General features: G+C 31.3%; 1 protein-coding gene across 3 annotated transcripts in view; it reads right to left on the bottom strand.

The window, feature by feature from the left end:
* The window catches only part of LOC145300993 (GATOR complex protein Iml1-like), a 204,016-nt gene that overhangs the window by 101,120 nt on the left and 90,428 nt on the right, over positions 1 to 12,468 (bottom strand). For all 3 annotated transcript variants that reach the window (XM_080144538.1, XM_080144559.1, XM_080144549.1), the window contains exons 19-21: positions 11,255 to 11,470; positions 4,732 to 4,832; positions 157 to 218 (exon numbers count right to left, since the gene is read on the bottom strand). In XM_080144538.1, coding sequence (XP_080000664.1) covers positions 157 to 218; positions 4,732 to 4,832; positions 11,255 to 11,470 — 379 coding nt within the window. The remainder of the gene's footprint in view (positions 1 to 156; positions 219 to 4,731; positions 4,833 to 11,254; positions 11,471 to 12,468) is intronic.

Genomic DNA, 12,468 nt, shown 5'->3' with positions numbered 1-12,468 from the left:
TCCAATTACAATTCATGAAAAATCAAAAAAAGAAAAAGTAAAATAAAAGGGATTGTAACATAAAATTAAAATGTCAATTACTTTTTTTTTTTTTTTGCTTAAATCTACTTCTCATGATTTATCTAAATTACAAATTAATAAATAAAATAAACTTACTTTATCGTTTCTGTGTAATGGCCGTCTTGTCTGGGCAAGGATTTTACTTTTTCATTACTCATCTATTAAAAGAAGAATTGTAATGATAAAATTCATGCAAGATGTCCAAATATTTTTTAAATATTAATTCATTTCTTTTTTTTATCCTAATCTGCAAACATGGATGCTGCCAGCATTTTATGTAGGAGAGGCAGAATAACTTTTCAGCATGACAAAAATATCAAAATAATTTTGGGGAGAGGGACGAGGATGGACTTAAATGCTCCTTAAATGCAGATCATTTTACATTATTTCAACATTCTAAATTCTATATTTTTTTGTTTGTTTTGCCAAATTTTTTACGGAGTTCATTCATAATTACCTAATAAAGTAGAATCTTTTTTAACTGTCAACTAGAAAACTTTTCTGACTAAAATTAAAGTTAAAAAAATCAAGGATACGAGTATAAACTCTTAAATCTAAGAAAAATTAGTATTCCTTAAAAAAAAAAAAAGTTTTAAAAATGGAGTGCAAAAACTGTTGAAAGTTAATTTATTTGAAGAAAGATTACTCAAATATAAAAAAGTATTTTTTTTTTTAAATAAAATAGTGTGTAAATGTTTTTTAAATTCAATTATATATATATGTATATATATATATATATATATATATATATATATTAAGTAATGTGATTGATAATTTAAAATTTAAAAATAAAATTATAATTAAATTAAAAATCCGTTTCATAAGAAGGAACAATAACAAAATCAATTATCTGTACGATCGTTTCGGAAAACAATGCTTTTTATTGTGGTATACATCAAGTTATGTACAATAATTACATATAGTTTTTTAATAAGCAAGGTCTCGTCGTCAGCAAATTTTGAAGGGTTTTTATTGAATTTAAAAGACACCATAAATAAACCTAGCATTAAAAGGCAGATGAATCTGAAAAAAATTGAAATAAAAGGTCTGGATTTAAAATTTATAAGAAAATTAATATGGGTTAGAGATAGAAATAAGTAGAGAAAAATATAGATATGAATTTACATAATAAATTTGCTTTAAAAATATATAGAGATATTTACCTTTTAATTTTTCGCTTTTTGAATTCAGGAACTATGGTTAAAATATTCATTTAGATGTTTGCTATAGCTTTTTATCTTATTGAATGATGAATTTTAAAAAAGGGAGGGGACGCTCGTGCAGTAAATTATTTCCGTTAGCGTATTTTTGATTTAAAGACGCTACGGTTTATATGTAGAGAATGTTGCTTGTGCAATTACAAATTTTAAGGGGAGATAATTGTCATATTTTCTTTACTTAATTTATTTGAAGGGTGTAAGGGAGATAATTAGTCTAACTTAATTTATTTAAAATAAAAAAAAAAAAAAAAATATAATTGTAATCTATTTTTACTAATAAGTAATTTTTAATGATTTAAGGTGGTTTATATTTATTAAATTTAAACCAACGTTTATGACTACATGTAAATATAAGCTCCTGTCTTGAGTTTAATAGTTTGGCTGTATTTTTTATATCTTCATATTTTAAAATTTTTAGGGTCTCTTTTGTACATAGTGCACAAAATTTATCTCCTGGTTTATGATTTGCAAGTCTCAATTATTCGCCATTTTAAGTTGAAAGGAATATTGTTGTTTTTTAGTTGCGAAATATAGTTGGATAGAGTAGTTTGGTTTGATAGAGAGTTATTTTTAAAAGAATGTTTGTGCATTGAAATTCTATGTTTTATTAGGCCAGATGTGGAACCAAAATATATTACATCTTGCTTATTGTGATTATTTTTGTTGAATTAGCTCTAGGACATTTAACTATCGAGCACTTTCTATTTCCTGTATTTTAATTAAACTAGTCACTGTTACATTAAAATACACTCAGCTCTTTAGACTATTGTTCTAATCTCCTTTAAATTATATATATATGTATATATATATATATATATATATATTCTGGTAAGTAACAAAAAAAGTGTAATCTTTTGTTTGCAGTTGTTGCTAATGAGCAAAAAAGCTATTGGCGACAATGAACGGATTCTTTTTCAGTAAAATTTGGTTGATGGTGTGCCTTTGTTTCAAGTTTCCAAAAGAACTTTCTGAACAGATATGATAATTATATGAAAAAGAATTTCAAAATATTTGTTTTACCGTCAGCAATTTAGCTGTTTGAAATTTTTTTTTTTTAACGAAAACTAACTGAATTACAATAGTCAAAGTTTAATAACCAATAAGGACCAAACTATTTGAACGACCAAATTCGAACATATATTACATTAAAAGCATTCTCTCCATGATTTTTAAAACGAAATTTGAATAAATTCCCCCTACTGTGTGATTTGGAATCAAGTTAAACATACTTTTATGTATTCAGCCCAATTTTTTTTTTAAATGTTTTAACAATAATCATGTTTTTCTTAATTCATTAATAAAAAGTTATAAAAACAAAATACACATAAATAACATTGATAAATGGTTTGACAAGATTTTTATTTCTGATTTTATAAGCATCTTTAAAATGAACCTTTGAAAAAATGCTATTTTAATGACATTTTACATTCAGATAACTTTGTTACTTTAAAGTAAACACTAAGTTTAGAACAGATTTGTCATATGACTGGAGCCAATGAACTTTTCAATTTCAAGTCAACTATAGACATAGCTATCAAGAACACATTAATAGCTCTTGAATCAATCATAATATAATTTATCCCACATAACAGTAATGAATAAGTGATCAAATCGTATTTGTAACAATCAGTTTGTTCATTGAAGCTAAGTTTACCATTCTGTTATTGTTAGAAATTGAATCACCAACTCCAAACTGACCAACCACATCATGTGACATGCTTTTGTACTTTTCAGCATGTGCGTTACATCAGTCTATCACTAGATGGGATGTGATGAATGTTGTACAGATCCTCGTAGAAGTCATTTTTATAGCGTTATCGGATTCACAGGTAAATGCATACACTGCAACAACTGTAATGTTGCTTTAATTGATTACAGGCAAGTCATTCTGAGAGTGGTTCTCGGTCTATGAGAGCAATATTTGTGCTGGCACCCACCACAATGGTTATGCTATGACGACCAGATTATTGATCACTTCACTATGGTAAAGGTAATAAGATGTATACGAGTATACCACTGGAATCACACTGTGTCATGTGTTTGTCAATCTTTCCTGCAATAAACAAGTGATCTCTATCCCATACATATGTATCATATAAGAGTTTGTATTTTTTGTGATTTAAAAGGTTTGTACATTGCAGCATGTAACATAGCAGGCCTGTTTTTGATGAAAATACCAGAGTAAATGTAGTGATTGGAGTGAACACCATAGCACTGATTGTAGAATTGTATGTAGGAATATCATAAGATTATACAAATTACTGTATTCATACGCTACTGTTGGTAATCTAGATGCTAGGGCTATATATCCATTTGTGTTATAGATTAACCACAGATACAGAAGCAATTAGGAACCACTGGTTACTGATGCCAACACCTTGGATTTCTAATATATTTGCGCTTACTCTAGTTTCTACACACACAATTCTGCAAGCAACAAGAATCCATCGGATTCCAGAGTAGACAGTCCCTGGAATTTTGTTTTAAATATGAATTCCTATCATCAGTCACAGTTGTAAGCCATGGGTCTAGCCTTCACTATTGCACAGGCAAAACTTACAAGGCAGCAGGTATTTAACGTGCCAACTTTGACAGCTTTCTAGAGTTTGGTGCATAGAGCCACAAGAAATATTTAGAATATGCCTAAGGACCAAACATGACCACTTATCCAAATATTCTCAGCTGGCGAGTGCAGCACCCACTTCTATACCCTCATTTATCTATCCTTTTTCTCCGATGAATTCAGTCACTGTACACAGCAACTTTTCTTTGATAAAAAAATTTGAAATATATTAAAAAAAAAAAAAAGCTTTCCGGTTTTTTGTTAGGTTGAAATTCAATTTTTTTATAGCAACTTTGAGTATCTTGGTTTTTCACATCTGAGTATGCAATCAATTTTAAATATTGGAGAATTGATTTTTGAAGATAAATTTTCTTATAAAAATTTTTTTAAATTGTGTATAAAATTTTTATGGAGTTATAATCTTCAATCTTTCTACTCAAAATAAGTGAATTTGCTTCATGTGTTTTTTTCTCCTATCTAATGTGAATAATTAATATGCCGTATTTTTAAGGTAATCAACACGGCTGTAATCATAGCTGAGGAGGATCCCAGAATTATATTTCATGTAATTGTAGCAGAAATGGATGGAAAAAGTGCAATAGACTTAGGGTGAAGGATGCAGCTTCCTGTTTAAAATTGAAACATTGTGACATCAACCTCAATCAATTTGAGACACACATTATACAGCCGAGTAAAAATACAAGAAACCAAGTAATTTTTTTAAATAACAAAAAGTTTGGGGGAAAAAAATTTTTGTAAAAGATTTTTAATCACTTTTCTTTTCAACCAGTTTCTTTTTTGGTTGTGATAAAAGACATGTATCCTTATAGATGACAACTTAAAATGTAGAAAAGAAAGTTAAGTCAATTGTATCTCAAAACTACCTACCACACTTTCAGGACGAGCAGTTTCTCCTGCTTCAGAGTCTTCTGCAGTTCCTTGTATATGTTGAGATATATGATGAGTTTGTACAGCTGCTCCACTTGGATCTAAAAATAAAAATATATTGCTAAATAACAGAACAAATCTATCAGTTTTAACCATAATGCAAAATAAATGCTTAATTATTTGACTTTTAAAAATGACAAAAAGAAAATTTCAGTGTAAAGTGCTCAATACTTTATGATGTTCCTCAAGCCTAACTTTTAATGAGCAATATCTTTGTATAGTTTTCCACATTTACATAGAATAGAATAGATATAGAGATCTTGGTTATGATGCTTTCTTTAGTCGGCTTCACTGACAAAAAGTTTATGAAGATTTAGTCACTTCTGAAAACTGTCCTGATGCTCCCTCTCCATAGCCTGGCGAATTTGATCAAGATTGTAATAGTGTATTTGAAGGGAACTGGAGATAGTATACATCCTTGTCTAATGAGGTCTTCAACTCATCACCATATACTAGTAACGAAACTGATGGTGATCTGTAATACACAATCTGCCTGCATTCTCCCTCATGTGTCACTTCCAAGTGAAAACACATCAATATTTGATACATTGAAGGTAATAGAGATTCAATATCATCACAATTGACTTTCCTATAAAATTTTATACGTGATTTAAATTTCATAAGGATAAGATATATCGGTGCAAGTCTAGAAATGGTACACAAGTAATCTTTTTTACAATAAAAATCTGGAAAAAAGTCATGATAATGTACGTACTTGTCACTGCATGAAGATGTCATATTCCAAAAATCACGTAAATCGATCAAGTAGTTTTTTTTTTATTTAAAAAAATAAAAAAATAAAAATTAAAAAAAATAAAAAAAATAAAAAAAAAATAAAAAAAAAAAATCAAATATTATCGGACATTTTATCAAAGATTTAGCCAGACGCCATCTTGTTTGAGAGATAACGCCACTAACAACCCCTGGCGGAAATATGGGTCAGCAAGGGTAGTACATGCAGACCATCGAATATTTTATCAATGAAGTACTTTTTCTTTTTTTTTTTTTGAAGAAAATCAAATTTTACGATTTTTAGGGATAATAAATAAATAGACTTCTTTTAATAAAGAGAATGTGGAATGCAGACCATTGACTATTTTTAGTTTTATTTTTTTCTAAAAAATAAATAAACTCACTTCCCAGTTAAATTGTTTTATTAAAATCATTTTTTATTTTACGCAAACTTTTCAATAAATGTTTTTCCAATTATATTTTGATAAATTTTTATACAATAAATGTTTTGGTTTTGTTTTGGGTTTTCAAATGGCGCTCGCCCAGTTTAAACCATTATGAATATGTCATTTCATTTTCTGTTTTTAATATTAAAAAAAAAAAAAATGTTCCATAAAAAACTTTCCTGTTCTCATTAATTAAATCGAAACATTTCCAATTAAACAATTACGGATATATGTTCTCTTTCACTTTTTTTTTTATTTACTTTTTTTCATAGTTCTTTCCGAAAGTTTAATTTTTTTGTTATTTTCCCCCCTAAATTTGGATAGCAGGTGCGTGAAATAAAATGGCGTCTCCAATTTCGGCAATAAAGCGTAGAAGCACCAGGATTTCTTTTATTTTTTTTGCCTAGTTTTTTTGTGTACAGTAATACAAACCCAAATAGTCGATTGTCTGCCCTCCATGTTCTCTTTATTGAAAGAAACATTCTCTTTATTAAAAGAAGTCAATTTATTTATTATCCCTAAAAATCGTAAATCTTTTTTTTTTTTAAAGAAAAAAATAAGTACTTCGCTTTCAGACGAATAACAAAAAAACTAGTGTTTTCCACAGTCTCTGTATTAAAAGAAGTCAATTTATTTATTATCCCTAAAAATCGTAAATTTTTTTTTTTTTTTTTTTTTAAGAAAATCAAAAAGTACTTCATTGATAAAATATTCGATGGTCTGCATCTGCATGTACTGCCCTTGTTGACCCATATTTCCGCCAGGGGTCGTTAGTGGTGTTATCTCTCAAACAAGATGGTGTCTGGCTAAATCTTTGATAAAATGTCTGATAATATTTGATTTTCTTAAAAAAAAAAAAAAAAACTACTTGATCGATTTACGTGATTTTTTGGAATATGACATCTTCATGCAGTGACAAGTACGTACATTATAAAGATTTTTTTCCAGATTTTTATTGTAAAAAAGATTACTTGTGGACCATTTATAGACTTGCACTGATATATTTGAGGTTTATGACTTGATAGAGCTGCACTTTCTAGAATACTTCTATTTGTCTTCCCTGATAAAGTTTATATATGAAAACGCTTTATGTTCATGTTAATTCTCCAAACATTTTTTTCTATTTCCTTATAGAAAGAATGTTTAGAGAACCTCTCTCTCTCTCTCTATAGATATATATATATATATATATATATATATATATATATGAGAGAAAGATTAATGATCAACGATAATTGCAATGCAAATAACATCATTTGTAACAAACATAAAATATTCAGAAAACTATTCTCATCTTAATCATTATATTCACAAGATTTTGGTCAATGTAATTTCTGACTCAGGAATTTAGGCAATTTTGTTTAGTGTTGCGATGTCACCTATGAGGTTAGGTGTATATACCAGAAGGGATTTGGAGGTTCACGATTACTTCCTAAAGCAAGATCTGAACACTACTGATAGGAAGTGTATATATGTCCTGGACATGTCAGTAGTTTTTTTTTTTGTTTTTTTTTGTTTTGTTTTTTTTTTTTTACAAGAATGGCTTTGAGAATGCTTATAAGGAGAAGTTAGTCAAATAGGATTTCCACCTATTCAATGTTGGTTGACAGTTGGTGTCTGTTCAGATTCTTTGGTGAAGCATACTCAGATGATTGTTTTAGTTACAAAGGAAAAATTAATTAACATTGAATAAATAATGAACTTTAACAAAAAAATTAAAGCATTTTTCTTTTATAAATATAATTACCTTAGGTGAATACTTATGCCTTTTGTCTGTGGTACCACAAAAATGCCATTAGTTTAAGAGAAAACTCATCTTTTGTCTCCAGCAATTTCCTTATTTTTCATGTGACCAGACATTCATTTAAAAATGAAAATATTTTTCTTCATTTGATTTAGTCATAAACCTATGCCATAATTTATCTTTAAGAATTAAAGACATAAATTTCAATATTAATTATTTCTATGTTTAAAATGAGGAGAAAATTTCTAAATATTTATAAAATGATTAAACCAATTTTTAATGGCATGCGGATTAACCACTTAAAAATTATCAAACGATGAAGTATAATTTTTAACAACTTTATTCAACAAAACTGACATAATAATGAAAAGATGTTGGTGCACAATGATTAAAGTCTGCGATGGAAACTTTTCTCTCTCTCTCTCTCTCAAACTCAACGCAAGGGCGATAACTGTCTTCCATTGATGCAAGGAAGATAACTTTTTTGGTTTGTTTTTTTAATTTGCTGAACATCTCTCCATTTAAACCTTTCAGGCTACTTTCACTCACTTGAGTTAAGTTGAAGGTGTTTTACTCGAGTGTGACTGCGTCGTGTTCAATTCTGGTGGGATCTTTCATGATTCTCATTTGTTTCAAAATTAAGATACATATGGTTTATTGTGAGAAAAAAAGAGACAAAACGCGGTCAAAACAAAAATCGTTTAATTCCCCTTATGATAATTTCACAGCAAAATTAGCATTCTCAGTTTTCAAAGGGAACTGTCAAAGAAAATTGAGAAAAATAAAATTAATATCCAGTCAAAAATAGTGACAAAAATGTAAGACTAGCAGTTTGTCAGAATTAAGCTTTTACTTATTTAAAACAACCCAAGTATGCATGAATGAAAAATTTACTTTCACCATGGCTAATGTTTGTGCAAAATTTTTTTTTTTTAATTCAAGGCGTGGCTATTGAGAAAAGTTCGAGCAAATGAACAGATTAAAGATTTGGGGTAAATTTTACCCTTATAATGGCCTCTAGAGGGACAACCATAATTATCCCAGAAAATCCATTTAAGCAAAAATTTACTTTCACTATGACTAATGTTTGTGCAAAATTTAAAAAACTCCAAGGCATAGTTATTGAGAAAAGTACAGATAAATGATTTGGGGGCAATTTTACCTCTGTAATGCCTCCTAGGGGGCAACCAGAGTTATACCAGAAAATCTGTTCAGGCAAAAATTTACTTTCACCATGACTAACGTTAGCAAAAGGGGTAGATAGTTTCCATTCATATAAAGTTGGAATGACTCTAGGAAAACAGCTGAATTGCTCAAGAATTACATATGAAAACTTTGCCAAATTAATTCTTTATTTCAATTAGTGTCAAGGGAATCTATCGCCATATTTTTCCCTAAACAGGTCAATTGAACTTATATTAAGTAGAATACTTATCATTTTTTTTTTTTTTTTTAATGAAGAGTAGACAATGTATTGTGAATGCATTGTTGGCAGCTCTCCTAACTCTTGCTTCTTTTAATTTGTCCCTCAGTTCTCATTTAGAATGAGTGATTTTTTTTTGATAAAGGGAGAAGAAATAGCTGTATTCTAGGTTGGCAGTATTTTTGTGTGTTCAGTTGCCTGAGATGTCAGAAATTTGCTGTTTCTATCCTTATGGGCATGTCACTAAGAGTGGTGGAGGTAAGCGTTTTACTAGGCTGATGTCATCCGCCTGATAGTCAGGGTCCCTAACCTTGGATTAACAACAAAGGAGCTCATCCTATCAGAAGATGCAAAATACTGGGGCTGCTGTATTGCCATTTGGTGAATGGATTCTGGACCATCTGGTAGCTTCTGGTGAGGCTTCTCAATGTCATATTAGTGGGTAATTGTTACAGCTTTACTTTATTATGGTCTAACAAAAAAACAAAAAAATATTTTGTTTCTTTTTCTACCTTACTTTCCCTCTCTGCCCTGCTCTAACCAAGTTTGTTGACCTACTCCACAAATCCCAAAAATCATGAAAAATCTCCAAAAAGAACACAAGATTAAACCCAGAACTTCTAATGTAGACCCCCACTACCATGTCTCCCTCGTGATCAGCAAGATTGCCATTGGCATGGAATATGTGTTTTCATTAGAGATGCCTTCCCATTTAGTAAGGACATCTCCTGAGAAGACCCTAAGTTGTCCTAATGCGCTTCTGGGTTGCACTTGCTCGCAGCATTGCATTTATTTGTCCTCTACCGGCCCCATAACAATGGACATACTATCTTTAAAAGCATACCTGTAAAAATTGACCACATCCTGTCTGCTCATCCTTCGGCTAACATTCATGTCTGTGGAGACTTCAATGTTCACAATGTGGAATAGTTTGCCCAATCAAAAAAGACAGATGATGAGGGGAGGTTCTGTCACAATATCTCCATTGCTTATGACCTAACTCAGATTGTTCACAAATCCACCCTTGTACCTGACACCGATAATCAGTATGCAAGTCTCCTAGACCTTTTTCTCACAACTTGCCCTGAACTATGTTCATCCTCCATTCTGTCTCCAATCTTCCAACCACTCTGTTGTCTCAATTAAGATAAAAATAAAATTTAATAAGTCCTCTCCATCGTACAGTCTATTGATACTCTATGGCTGACTGGGATAGCTTCCGTACATTTATATCAGATTCAATTGAAATGGATGGCTCTTGTTTTGGGGAGGCTCCATGTTTTGACAAGCTCCTGGGCCTGACCTTTACTCCTGATCTGAAATGGAACACTTACATCAAATCTGTTGCCAAGGCTGCTGGAAAAATGGTGGGATTGTTCTACTACTTCAATAGATATCTCACTCCTACTGCAATTCTCTACCTGTGTAAGAGCCAAGTACTGGAGTACTGTTGCCACATCTGGGCAAGAGCTGCTAGAAGCAGCTTATCCTGCCTTAACAGAGTTCAGAATAGACTTTGTAGCCTAGTGGGGGGATGCCCTTTTTCTCTTCGCTGCCACCTCTTTCCTACAGAACAGACGTTGTGAGCCTGTCTCTGCCTTATTTTTTTCATAGCAAATGCTCGTCTGATCTCCAATCTATGCCTCCCTCCTTGCCTGACTTTCACGAAAAACACTCGTCTAGCTGAAAAGACTATCAATAATTTCCCTCACTCTTTATCTGTGCCTAAACTTAGACACAGATTCCATGAACAAAGCTCCTTTCTCAGAACTGCACACTTGTGGAACTCTCTTCCGTTTCCCTGCTTTCCATCTGACTACAATATGGTCATCTTCAAGTCCAATGTAAACAAGTTTTTGATGAGCCATCCCCTTAAATAATCTAATTTACCAAATTTCCACTACTAACGATTACTATGAGATTGTCTCATTGACTACTGTACACTTATTAACCCTTATCCTCGATTTGCCTCCAAGCCTTGATAAGTGGTGACTCCTTTAAAGAGTCAATTTGTACAAATGATCATTTTTCTGACTTTCACAACTATTATCACCATGATTTTAGCATTATAGTTTTTCCATTACATCTGCAATTTAATTAAACAAAAAATGTCCTTACCTGTTGGGAAAGCATGTACCCATCTTCGTCTGTTCGAAGTCATCTTAAAGCGCATTCTTGATGGAGCAAATGGATTGATGAGAGCTTTTCGAGGTTTGTGATGATAATTCCGTGAATGACCAACTGGTGAACCGGCACTACCCACAATAGGTCGGTATAAAATGCTGTCATCATCACTGTCAGCAGAACCAACAATATCATGGCTGTTAGAACGATCTAGCAAAATAAAGAAACTACTTGTTAGATTATAAGAAGCACCAAAATATATTTTATGATTCTTTTAAACAAATATTTTGGTAAATTTTTTACAGTTTTCTATGTATAAAATAATTCCTCGAGTTGATTTTTTGACAGCCAAAATAATCTTGTTTGAATTTTTTTTGGCATTTTATGTTAAATTTATATAAAAAATTCAACCAACCTCAAATTAGTGAAAAATGTTAAAAAAAATTTTGTATTAGTCTGCCTAAGATTTATTTAAAATCAAGAATATGTATAAAATGTAGAGATAAAGAATATTGTGCTTAAGAAAATACATAAACTGGGAATACAGTTTCTAAGTGAATGTGTGCATGTGTCCACTACATTTAAGTTATTAGGTCTGGAAATTGTCATATGGCAGGAATGATTCTCTAGACTGTCCAAAGGCCAGATACTAATCTTTCTTGCACTAGAGAGGGGAAGAGCATATTAAAACGTTTTTTTTTGTTTGTTTTGTAATTCAATTTTCACCCCAAACAAGGCACAGTGCCACTTTGAAGTAGGGGGCTACTATCAGGGACCTAAGTTGCAGGGGTATTATGAAGGGAAATGAGTGGCAAGATGTCTGTTCACATTACACTTGAACTTCTGCATGTCAGTACAGTTGGGAAAGCAGAATCCCAGAAGCGAGTTCCAAAGTCTAGTAGTTCTGGGGAAGAAACTATTGGAGTAGAAGGCTTTCTTATACCGAGGGATCTCTAATGTGAAGAGGTGGGATTTAGCTGCTGGTTGGGCTTGTTGGGAGTGTTCATGTTGAGGGGGTACAAGTGCTTGTAGTTTGTCAGAGCATTCACCATTAAAGTACTTGTAGAACAGGCAGAGGGATGTAACATTTCGTCGATGGGACAGAGGCTGAAGCCTAGATGACAGTTCAGGACCTATCAGTTTGGCAACTCTTTCGAACCCTGTGAAGAAGTTAGAGACAGTAGCAGATGCACCAACCCAAATGTCAC

This window comes from Euprymna scolopes, chromosome 1, assembly GCF_053919585.1.
Source record: "Euprymna scolopes isolate OS-2025 chromosome 1, ASM5391958v1, whole genome shotgun sequence".
NCBI lineage: Eukaryota > Metazoa > Mollusca > Cephalopoda > Sepiida > Sepiolidae > Euprymna > Euprymna scolopes.
This window is presented reverse-complemented; position numbering and strand designations above follow the sequence as displayed.